Raw genomic sequence first — 11,586 nt, 5'->3', positions numbered from 1 at the left:
TGGTGAGCATGCCAGTTGCCTGGAGGTCGGGTTGTGGTGATTTTCAGAAGCCAACTGGGGCTCGGTTTGGGCTACCGTCATTGTTTTTGGTTTGGATGCTTTCTTATACCCCTAAGCCAGCCTGAGTTAAAGAACTGGCCTATGTGCCCAAGATCAGAGGGAATTTTGCAGGTACAGTTCTCAGCAAGCAAAGACAGACATTTCTCTGGCTTTATATTCCCTGAAAGGGAGCTGTTGCCAGCATGGAGGCAGATGAGCTAAACCGCTTGCTTCTAAAGTACTGGCCAGGCTGGGGCTAATTAGACTTTGGGGACCTTCTGCTCCTGGGAGGAGTGCAAGTCTTTGGAAAGGTGGAAGAAATTGGACTTTACTTTGCTCCTTGGAGCAGAGAAAGGGATGCCTGGTGAGAAGTTGGAATCAAATTTTCTCTCTTTAATAAAACAAAAAAAATCGTATTTCTTTATTAAAAAAACAAAACCAAATCGGGCTTCTACTTGAGTGAGATTTACTTTCCCAGTAAGGGCCGCCTCTGCCTTCCCCATGCCGATCGGAGGTAACTGTGCTGAACTGAGGGCGCTTGGAGTGCTCTAAAACACCCCTTGGAAATAAAATGTAAGCTTTAATTGCTGTTCAATTACTTGTCAGCATTTCATATGATTTATGACCCAGTTCTGGTGCATTTTTTGACCCAGTTAAAGACTCATAAATAATATAGTTTCACTAGAAAGAAGGAGAAATGGAGTAAAGGTTTGTTAGAGGAGTCTTTTTTATTGTGGCTTCAGTGCTGGCCAGCCGAATAAATATCTAAGGACAGACTCTCCAAACTGGTTCTATATAAAAGCATGCACAGTGAGAAGCCAATAACTGCTTTCATAGAGCACAGTGGATTTTTTCCTCCCAGGAAAGAGCTAAAGCCACTCTGTTACAGCCAAACGATTCGCTATTAAAAAGACCGGTCCCCCTAGGCACCACAGTACCAGCCTCAACCTCACAGGCCAGGGTATTTCCTTAATACCTTCCCTCCCCATTCTTGGATTTTAAGGCTTCTTGCTAAAAGCTGCTCCTCACCTTCCTCCCTGGCTTGCACAGCCAGCCTTGGAGCGGTGAAGCCTCTCAGAGATGGGTAGGAAACCCCTTGGAACGGCAGTAAGGTTCCGCCAGGCACCTTCATGGCTCTAAGTACTGGTCTGGGCCGGAGAAAACGCTTTCTTCTAGTCCCTCTGGAAATCATGGGATTTAGGGAAGCTCAGCTGCTGAGCAAAGACAAACTTGGCGGGTCTGAAGAAGTCGGGTGAACGGTGGAATTTGCCTAGAAAGCTTACCGCGGCAGTGAGCAATTTCAAGAGGTGGAAACCGAACAGCGTATTTTCAATCACAACACAATAACAAACCAACAAAAACCTATTGTGAATCATTAATTTTAATCATCTCGCCCATGCTTGCTCCAAAACCAGCCTTTTTGGATTTCAGATGAGAGGCATAAGGCCGGGGTACAGACCCCGGTGTCTTGAAATCAGAGCTCTGTTTCGCCCGCTGGGGCCCACCGCCCTGAAGCCACCTAGTCGCGAGTCGGTGGAGGCCCGGGTCTGAGTAGAGCTCTCACCCAAGCTCTGCCGTGGCTCCCCCAACTCCTCAGGTCGGGCCTGGTCCCAGCGCTTGGGTGCCTGGGCTGGGTCTGGTCGAGCCGGAAAGGTACGCGGTGCAGAAGCCCCAGCTCCCGCGCTCTCAGCCCCTTGGACCAGACAGTCCACTCCCAGGTCTGGTTCTCACGGCCTTCCCTGCAGCTGGCTCAGCTGAGAAGGCGGTGAGAGTCGCGTCAGCAGTTTGGAGGAGAAAGTGCGGGTTGATTATTGACCCACGCCTTCTTTCTTCAAATGCCACATCCGACCCTGAGGGTTTGAAGAGAAAATGCCGCCGCCGAGCGGATTTTTGCGGCCGGGTCTCACCTCCTACACGTCCCGCTCTTCCCTTTCAAGTAGCGCCGCTGCAATATGCCATAAGGAGCAAGTGTTGGCTGTTTTGTGCTCTGTTTACAGCTTTGGGGAGCCGAGTCATAAATCTTGCCCAGCCATAAATGACAAAAACCATTGGTATGCATGAGGCCACCCTGGCCCGGAGTGCTTTTTGATTTCTCCCTTTCCCCCCGGCTTTGTTTTTGCTCTAAGGTGACACTTTGGCTCCCTGACAGTTTAAACATACTACTTATATTTTTAACACCTTCCTTTGAGAAAGGACCCTAGTTGACGCCTCGGAATGGCACGAAAGCTCCATTTCTCTCTCTCTCTCTCTCTCTCTCTCTCTCTCTCTCTCTCTCTCTCTCTCTCTCTCTCTCTCTCTCTCTCTCTCTCTGCCACACTCCTGCCCAGGAGTTCGCTTCTGAAGCTGGCAAGCTGAGGGATGATCCCATCCTCTTTAAAGTTGTGGTATATAAGCAGGCAAATGTAGGCCTTTGCTCAACCCGGCAAAAGGAAGGGCCACTCCACTGGTTAGGGGGTGAAACCTCATGGATGTCCATTTGTGTTGGTGTCAGAGCCCTATCTGTCTTCCTTGTAGGCGACCTGGTTGCGTGCAGTGCCATGAAATGGGCACGCAGGAGGTGGAGACTCCAGTTTCTAGGTATCTTTGTGTGTGCCTGAGCCCAGAGAGGTTCATTTCGCTGTGGGGCCAGTTGTCTCTCTCCCCAGGACACTTCCCTCCTTTCGGCCTAGAAATATAACCAAAGGCAGTTGAGTTGTGTTTGGGGGTGTGTGTGTGTCTGGAAATAGGCCTTCTCCCCGCACCCCAGGGACTGGCTTCGGGGTGTCTGTAGGGGGAGCGGCAGGTGAAGTAAACTCCCCAAAGTCAGGGCAACTCATTTCTCCCCCCGCCCGCCCCCCATTCCAGTGCAAATGTCCAGGGCAGGGAATTGCGTGGTTTCTCAGACAGATTCTTAAGAAACAGAGCCCCGCAAGAGAGCCCCTTTGTGAGAGCCGTTTGTCCTCATTAGCATAATTTTCCTGGACTTTAGTGACGCCTAGGAAGGAGAGGGAGGGCGTGGGGTGGGGGAGGCCGCCCTCCTCCCGCTGCCACCGCCGCCGCCGAGCTCGCTCTGCTCCTGTTCCTCCCCTCGCCTCAGCCCCATCCCCCACGCCGGCGCTGCCCCAGCCGCTCGGCTCTCCCCTCCCGCCCGCCCCGGCACCCCTTACCGCACCCCCCGACCGACCCCTGCTCGGCGCAGTATTCATAAGAAACATACCCAAGTCCGTGCCACCAGCCCCGCGGAGCCCGGCCGGCCGCGCCAGCGCTCATCTGGGGCCGCGGCCGCGGGCAGGGCGGGGGCGGGCGTGGGGGAGGGCAGGGGAGGGGAGGGGGTCCAGGAGCCCCAGTCCGCCCGGGGCCAGCCGCCCGAGCAGCTTAGTCGCCCCGCTCTCCGCGGAGCCCCGGCCTCGGGGGTCTCCCGCCCGCCCGCCCGCCCGCCCGCCCGCCTCGGCGGATGCTGAGGGTCCTTGGCCATCATCCCGCGCCGAGGGGACCCGGGGCCGCAGCCCGAGCCCGAGCCCGCGGCGGCCGTCAGAAGTTAAGGTAAGCGGGGCCACCGGCGGCCTCTCTCCGCGCTGAATGGGAGAGTGTGTGTCTCGGTGATTTATGGCTGCAGACTTAAATCTCGGTTCAAGAAGAGTTCACAAGCCGGAGCTTCCTCGCCGGCAGTGACTGATACCCTCACACTTCAGTTCAGGCCGCGCTCCCATCCCCGCCCCCACTCTCCCCTCTCCCCCAGCCCAGCCTCAACTTTTCTGGGTTGGGGAGAGAGGGAGGAGGAGTGGGGCTGGGGACGCGGGCTGCTACCTCGACGTCCCCTGGCAGACTCGGGCCAGGGCAGCTAAGGGAAGGCGAGGGTGCCGAGTGCGGAGAGGGAGGTGAATTTGGGCATACCTTGGGCAGGGAGACAACAGGGCCGGCTTCCTGTGCTCAGTTCAGCCTCCTCAAGTCGCTTCTGCTCCTGCACCTGGAGGTTATTGTCCAGGAAGAGATCCTTGCGGAGGAATCCCCCCTCCACCCCCAGCTCTTGCTTGGGGGGACAAAGCAAAGTTTCCTGGCTGGCAAACCTCCAACTTCTTCACTAGGTTGAAAACTTTGGGGGCTGGAGGGGGCGGGTTGTGTGGGCTCCAAGGTGATTGCGGACCTCAAACAATGGGTTCTCTAAGTTGAATTCGTATTTTAAGTTTGCGGACGCTCCCTTATGCACTTGGATTTTAAAGATTTTTGTTGTTGTTATTTTAAAAGACAATATACAGTCTGATGAAAAGGCTCAACCAAGCATCAGGCTGGTATAGCCTGTGCTAATGGCTTAGAAAGTCACTAGAAATACTGCACGTTCAAAATCAACTTAATTTTGTTTTATCTAATATCTTGCTGTTCAAATGTCTAGAGTAATCTTCTTAACCTGACGTTTTACCTTAATCAAACTTGGTATCTCAAAAATTTATAATGACAGGCATTAACACCGCCAAGTGTAATAGGAACTGTTTTCAGTGTAAGAACGAACGAAGTAGACATTAAATTGTAATTCACTTTAAAATTTTATTTTACCCTTTATTTACTTTCCATAGCGTTATCTGTAGCTTCCCAGACATTTCCAAAAGGGAAACAATACTCCAGGGTTCATGACCACGCACAATAACTCTGGATAAGTGCTGCTGTAATTCTTTATTGAGGTTCTGGAAAATTAATTGTGCTTGTTTTCCAGATGTTGATCAGATTGTTGGTTTAATGATGAAATCAAAGGGAGTTCATTATTAAAAACAAAATTATAACCACCCATTGGTGGATGTTTCTTATATTATTATTTTTTTTTTCTGGTTGATATCTGCTATTTCTAGAAAAGTTAAATAACTCTGGGATTGAATAGCCATAGTTGGGGTTTGAAATGTAAAACATTATCTGCCTGGATTTGTCAGTAATTTTCTTAATGATCAGAGGGACTAGCATTCTGAATGTGTTTGTGTGTGTGTGTGTGTGTGTGTGTGTGTGTGTGTGTACATGTAAGACTCACAAGGAACTTTTCTTGCTGAGAACTAGAAGTTTACCATACAAAAGTTGAAAACCAAGAGAACACAGATTTCACTTCTCCAAACTGCTTTCTAAATAAAAGAGATGTGAAGTTGCTTTTTAGGTTTCTCTTTACTTATAGTGTTTCTGAAGGCAGAAGATAAACCAAATAACAAATATGATCAACAACAGTACACAAAGATCAGGGAAGTCTGGCAGGAGTTTATGGTCTGTGCTTCCATGCCTCCTCTGGAGTCAAATGACCCCCATACATCAAATTGCATAGCAGTTTCCAAGACAGAACCTATTATCGTTAAGTTGGAAGGAGAGTTCAAGCCGTGGTCATGGAGATGAACGCTGGTTTTTCAGGTTCCTGGTGGGTTGTTTTTTTCTCTAATCCATCATGTTTTAACAGGTAGAATTTGATAGTTGCCCAGAATAACAGCACCTCAGAAAGTCCAAGCCAGGAAAGTCTGGGAACCTCCTGTAACTTGGAAAAAGAGGTTGGGGTGGCTTGTTTCAAAGTGCCTGAAAAATAGGGTGGGAGAAAGGGTATAGAAAGTTACAGGATTTGAGTTGTGACTTGTGGGTGGGGTGGTGGTGTTAGTCGTTCCTAACACTCCCCACCCCCAATACAGAGAGAGAGAGAGAGAGAGAGAGAGAGAGAGAGAGAGAGAGAGAGAGAGAGAGAGAGGAGTTCCACCCAAAGTTTTCTCTCGCACCCACCCACTTTTTGACCTCACAGGGTTCATTTGGAGGAGGTCGGTCCTCTTCACTGAACTAAAGCAGACTAACTGCTTAACAGGCTCAGCTTCTGAAGTCCATCATGGTCTGATAGGGCAGTTGCCTGTGTTTGTGTGTGTGTGTGTGTGTGTGTGTGTGTGTGTGTGTGTGTGTGTGTGCAAACCTCCTTTGAGGGCTCCAGGAAAAGGCAGGCTAGGAAGGAAGTCTGACTATCTTAGGTCTTTGGGGCAAATATAAATCCTAAAGTGGGGATTGGAGAAAAAAAATGTCGACCCATTGCCCTCTTGAGAGTTCCCCCACGATCTCGAGAGAGCCTCGGCCTCTACAAAGGGACATCACAGTTTCTTCTGGAAAAGAAAGACCCCAACCTAGCCTCCAAAGCCTTCCTCACTTTGGACCTGGACTCCAGAGACCCAGCTCCCAGCCCTTGCTGGTTCTGCTCCTCTCCGCGGAAAAGCCCCCAACTCCAGACACAAGTTAAGCAAATATTTGTAGCTGCCAGTAAATTCCAGCAGCTTTTTATAGCGCAGCTCCCTGCGCCCGGGGCCACGTCGTGCTGCTAAATATTGCTGACCACTTTTTCTTTTATGGCTTTCATGTCACTTAGCTATTGAGAGTAAGATGGATTTGCGCGGAGCCCTCACGGCGCTGCACTTCTCCCCCCCACCCCTCAGGTCTGCGCGCGGCGGCCATTGGCGGCGGAGCGTCACGTGACCGCGGGGGCGTGCCAATGTGCTCCCTTACGGGTGTCAAGCCCCTGTCAGAGTGTGCGAGCACGATCGTGAAACATCGCGATGCAAAAAGCGACCTACTACGACAGCTCGGCGATCTACGGTGGCTACCCCTACCAAGCAGCCAATGGCTTCGCTTACAATGCCAGTCAGCAGCCATACGCGCCGTCTGCGGCTTTGGGCACCGATGGTGGCGTTGAGTACCACCGACCCGCCTGCTCCCTCCAGTCCCCCGCCAGCTCTGGGGGCCACCCCAAAGCTCACGAGCTGAGCGAAGCGTGTCTGCGCACCCTGAGTGGCCCTCCTAGCCAGCCCCCAGGCCTGGGGGATCCGCCTTTGCCTCCACCTCCTCCCCAGGCGGCGCCCCCGGCCCCACAGCCTCCCCAGCCCCCACCCCAGCCCCTGCGCCCACCCCTGCAGCTCCCCCGCCTCCCTCTTCTGTCTCGCCCCCTCAAAGTGCCAACAGCAACCCTACCCCCGCCAGCACAGCCAAGAGTCCCCTGCTCAACTCTCCCACAGTGGGCAAACAAATCTTTCCCTGGATGAAGGAGTCGAGACAGAACACTAAGCAGAAAACCAGCGGCTCCAGCTCAGGTAAAGGGGTGCCTTCTGGAGGCGGGGCCCATGGCCCAGCTCCCTAAGCCACCTCCAGCTGCCAGCACAGCCTAGGAGCAGTGAAAATGTACCCCCCCCCCACTCACTCTTCCCCACACAGACAAGGAGAAAAAGGTTTCCAGAATCTTTGCTACTTAGGGAGGTGGTAAGGTTTCTGTGACAAGGATGCCCCAGACATAAACCTGACTCAAGTCCCTCTGGACCTCTCCAGGGCAGGTTGAGCCTGGTGAAGTGGGAATCTTTCCTGGTTCCACTGTTGGGAGTTGTAACCTCTAGGCAGAATCACCCTGAGGGCCCCTGTCTCTCCAAGCAAAGCTCTTTTCTAAGCAAACAGTGGCATCCTCCCCATACAGAAATGTGGGCAGAATAAAAGCAGGCCTAATCATCACCCAAGTCAGAATCAATGCTTTGTCTATGATCAGAGCCAGGCTTTGCTGCAGCAGATGGAGGCGGCCTTACCTCTGGGAAGGCCTTGCTCAGTCTTAGCACAATGAAGGAGGCAGCCGGCCATCTCCTGGGGGAGGGGATTCAGCTTATCACCCTAATGGGAACCACATGGGGCTTTGGGAACTGGACTCCAGTGGAGGAGCCTCAGCCCGGAGGCCTTGGGCTTCCAAGCCTCCTGGTTACCTTGGCCCCTCCCTGTCCCCTGAGCCTGAGTATCTGGAACATCCAGAGCCAGTATTTGGGGAGCCAAGAAAGACAGGAGGCACAAACGTGAGGGGCCGAATTGGGCAGCCTGCTTGATGACGTTTAAGACCCCTAATGACCAGGACTCCTCGAGGGCCTGGGCCTCCCTACCAGGACTAGACAGGTTCAATGAGGTCTGGTCTGCCTTGGTCAGAGAAGGTCTTCCAGTTTGACCTCAGCACTCTGCCCATCTCCTCTTGGTAGATTTTAAAACTGGTTCGTTGAAGCTAATGGCTGATCACTCTCAGTCACACAGGGAGGATGAAAGGCCTTCGTGCGTATTCTAGATCTCTCCCGTTTCAGCAACTGAAGGCGCGAAGACACCTGCCCACAGGAGGCTTATTGTCTGATGGGCCAGTAAATAAGCCAGCCAAGTAAAGGGTTAGAGAGGAAGTGCAGGCCAGAGAGGCAAGCAGGAGGCTCGCTCGGCCGCTGGCTCGGTCCTTCCCTCGAAAAGCCCATGATTCTCTCCTGAGCCGGAAGGAAGGGCAAGCTAACCGGGCCGTTTCCGCACACCAAGAGGACTTGGGGCGGCGTGGACGTCCGGCTCCTCTCTGGTCGTGGGGTGAAGAAAGGAGGGGCTGGGCTAGAGCTGGGGAGCTGGGCGGGGTCGCCAGCAGCCCCTGACACGGCTCTTCCTCTCTGTCCCGGCAGGGGACAGCTGCGCCGGGGACAAGAGCCCGCCGGGCCAAGCCGCGTCCAAGCGCGCACGCACGGCCTACACCAGCGCGCAGCTGGTGGAGCTGGAGAAGGAATTCCACTTCAACCGCTACCTGTGCCGGCCGCGCCGCGTGGAGATGGCCAACCTGCTGAACCTCACCGAGCGCCAGATCAAGATCTGGTTCCAGAACCGCCGCATGAAGTACAAGAAGGACCAGAAGGGCAAGGGCATGCTGACCTCGTCGGGGGGCCAGTCCCCAAGTCGCAGTCCCGTGCCTCCCGGCGCAGGAGGCTATCTGAACTCTATGCATTCGCTCGTCAACAGTGTCCCGTACGAGCCCCAGTCGCCCCCTCCCTTCTCCAAGCCCCCCCAAGGCGCCTACGGGTTGCCCCCGGCCTCCTACCCCGCTCCCCTGCCCAGCTGCGCACCCCCACCTCCCCCCCAGAAGCGTTATGCAGCGGCGGCGGGGTCAGGCGCAGGGGGCACCCCTGACTACGACCCGCACGCTCACAGCCTGCAGGGCAGCGGCAGCTATGGGACCCCACACTTACAGGGAAGCCCCGTCTTCGTGGGGGGCAGCTATGTGGAGCCCATGAGCAACTCGGGGCCAGCACTCTTTGGCCTAACTCACCTCCCCCACACCACCTCGTCTGCCATGGACTACGGGGGCACTGGGCCGCTGGGCAGCGGTCACCACCATGGGCCGGGGCCTGGGGAGCCGCACCCCACCTACACGGACCTTACTGCCCACCATGCTTCTCAGGGAAGAATTCAGGAAGCGCCCAAGCTCACACACCTGTGATAGGCTCGGGCTGCGAGCCAGGAGAGTGGCCCTCCCCACCTCCTTTTGGTTCTTTTTCCTTAAACATTTTTTTTTATTGTTTTATGTTCTTCCTGCCTCTCCCTTTTCTCCTCTGCACCCCTCCCTTACTTTGTTGCCTTTGGTAATGCGTTTTTATGGTTTATGTGACGTAGCAATCTTGGTTGCTGGAAAGGCTGTCGGTATCAGTAGTGACATTTACATCCCCCCCCCACCCCGGCCCAGGCCTCTGGCCCTGCACCCTTCCCTTCTCTACTCGTCGATAAGAAACAGGGTATATGAACAAACTTTCTAGTTGAGTTCTCAATGTGAATTTGTTTGTACGTTATGGCTCCCGAGAGGAAGCGATTGCGGTTTTGTTTTGTTTTTTTTTTTTAAGTTTTAGTTTTTAAAATTGCACTTCTTGTAATGAGCGAGAAAAAGAAATCAAAGGCGCTTTGGAACAGGGGCTCCCTGTGCAAAAATGACTAAGTGTACGTCTTTCCGTGTGTGTATGCTTGTGAACAGTCAGATTTATTTATATTTTTTGCAAGCATTGAATAGTCTAAGTTTTAAATATTATTTATCCCCATCCGTTCGTATTTATATTAAAGAAATTCTGTACCCTGATTGTTCAGAAGGTTTCTGGAGCCTTTTGTTCAATGGTGTATTGGCATACATAAAAAATTTATTTGAAAGGGAAATAAAATTCCTTTATAAAAACCGTAGCGATGCAATAAGAACAGAGACGACCCAGCGTTTGAAAACCGTGGTTTAGGTTTGTAACATCCGGCAAAACTGAACGCTAAAAATACTAGATTTGTTTTGAGAGTTTTACATTCCTTGCTGCTCACATTCTGAGAAACAAAACAAAAAAAAAAATAAAGTTTTTATTCTGATTAAGATCCGTGTCAAAAGGGTGTCTTTGGCTGAAGAAGGGGCTCAGCGTGGAGTACCGGCAGAAGCGAGCGAGCGAGGGAGCGGGTAGCCGCTGCGGCAGCCCCGCGACTCCGGCGGCGTGCGGCCTGGAAGCTCAGCGAGTTCAGGAGCCAGAGGCCGTGGTTTCGGGAGGCCGCCGCAGCTCGGGAAGTGTCGTCCTCCGGGTCGGCTGGGCAGCCTGGTTCCCAGCTGCCGCCCAAGCAGGCGGAGGGCGCCTGGCAGCGAAGTGCGGGCCGGGCCGGCGTGGAAGAAACAAAGGGCGCAGGCCGGCGGCGCGGCGGGGGGCGCACAGGTGCGGGGCGACGCGCACCGAGAACCCGGAGCTCCTCTCCGCTCCCCCGCACCGAAAGCCCATCGGCCATCGCCTCAACCTTGGGAATCTCCCAGGGTCTTGAGCTCTTCCTACAAGCTATCACATTCCACGTCTCCATCGCGGATGCTTTGTGGTTCATTATCGCTCCTGGAGAAGGGAGGAAAAAAAGGGGGGGGGGGGTCTCCTAAATTCAGCTCCAAAGGGACTGCTGCTCCTTCTGGTCTCCAGCAAAAGAACTGAGCTCCAGAGAGTCTTCCAGGCCTTCCTTGGACTGGAAGGAATCCCTTCCATGAATCTCAGCATCAACTTCCTCCCGGAATTCAGCATTTGCCATTCTGTGGATTTATTTCCTCTCTTTTTATGGCCCCAGGGGGAGGAGGAGAGAGAAAGGAGATTGGTATCTTTCTAATAAAAATGCAATTGTACAAGTGCTTCCTTCATTTGCTGCTACACAAGCTTAATATTACATTTCCACGTTTGGATTTAAGATAGGACGCAGGCTGACCGGCTGGCAGAGTCAAAGGCAGACACAGGAAAAGGGAAATATTTCCATCTTCAAGGTAAAGAATTACAGATTCAAGAAGCCAAATTCAGAAAATACAAGCCTCAGAGCTGCACCTCATCATCAACCCCCCAGAGCTGGAGGTGAACAGCCTGTGTCTGGGAATTAGGAGGATCTGAGCCCCCATTCTCCTTGGATTGTATCTTTCAGAGGCAGAAGTGAAAAATGTCGCCATTTTGTTTGCAACCTCAAATATCTATCATCATGGCCTCTACCCACCCCCTACCCCAGCACCCTAAGAAACTCCTTAGAAGCTAGCACTGGAGTCATCTCTGGGTACCTGCTGAGTCTCAGAGAGCAGCTTTAAGGGACCCTCTCCATGTTTTAGGAAAAAGAAAAATCTCGGAGGATACAAAACCAGGCCGCCTGCTGCAGAAACCTCGGAGTCTCATGCGGAAGACGCTCTCCCCACGTCTATCCTCCAGCTCTTGACTCATGGTCTCTTTTCAAAGATTTTGGCCTGTGGGGAAGTGGATTTGCTCCCCACCCCACCCCCAACCTCTC

At 53.0% G+C, this 11,586-nt stretch overlaps 1 protein-coding gene across 1 annotated transcript in view; it reads left to right on the top strand.

Annotated features, from left to right (window-relative positions):
• Hoxa3 (homeobox A3) overlaps positions 1–10,173 on the top strand; it is a 44,558-nt gene extending 34,385 nt beyond the window's left edge. Inside the window, 3 exon segments of the mRNA XM_028864146.2 lie at positions 6,447–6,900; positions 6,903–7,097; positions 8,463–10,173. Of these exon segments, the coding sequence (XP_028719979.1) occupies positions 6,567–6,900; positions 6,903–7,097; positions 8,463–9,271 (1,338 nt within the window). The 5' untranslated portion in view covers positions 6,447–6,566 and the 3' untranslated portion in view covers positions 9,272–10,173.
• The last annotated feature ends 1,413 nt before the right edge of the window (positions 10,174–11,586 follow it).

Source organism: Peromyscus leucopus, chromosome 3, assembly GCF_004664715.2.
Source record: "Peromyscus leucopus breed LL Stock chromosome 3, UCI_PerLeu_2.1, whole genome shotgun sequence".
Classification (NCBI taxonomy): domain Eukaryota; kingdom Metazoa; phylum Chordata; class Mammalia; order Rodentia; family Cricetidae; genus Peromyscus; species Peromyscus leucopus.
Note: the sequence above shows the minus strand (reverse complement) of the source record. Positions and strands in the feature narration are given on the sequence as shown.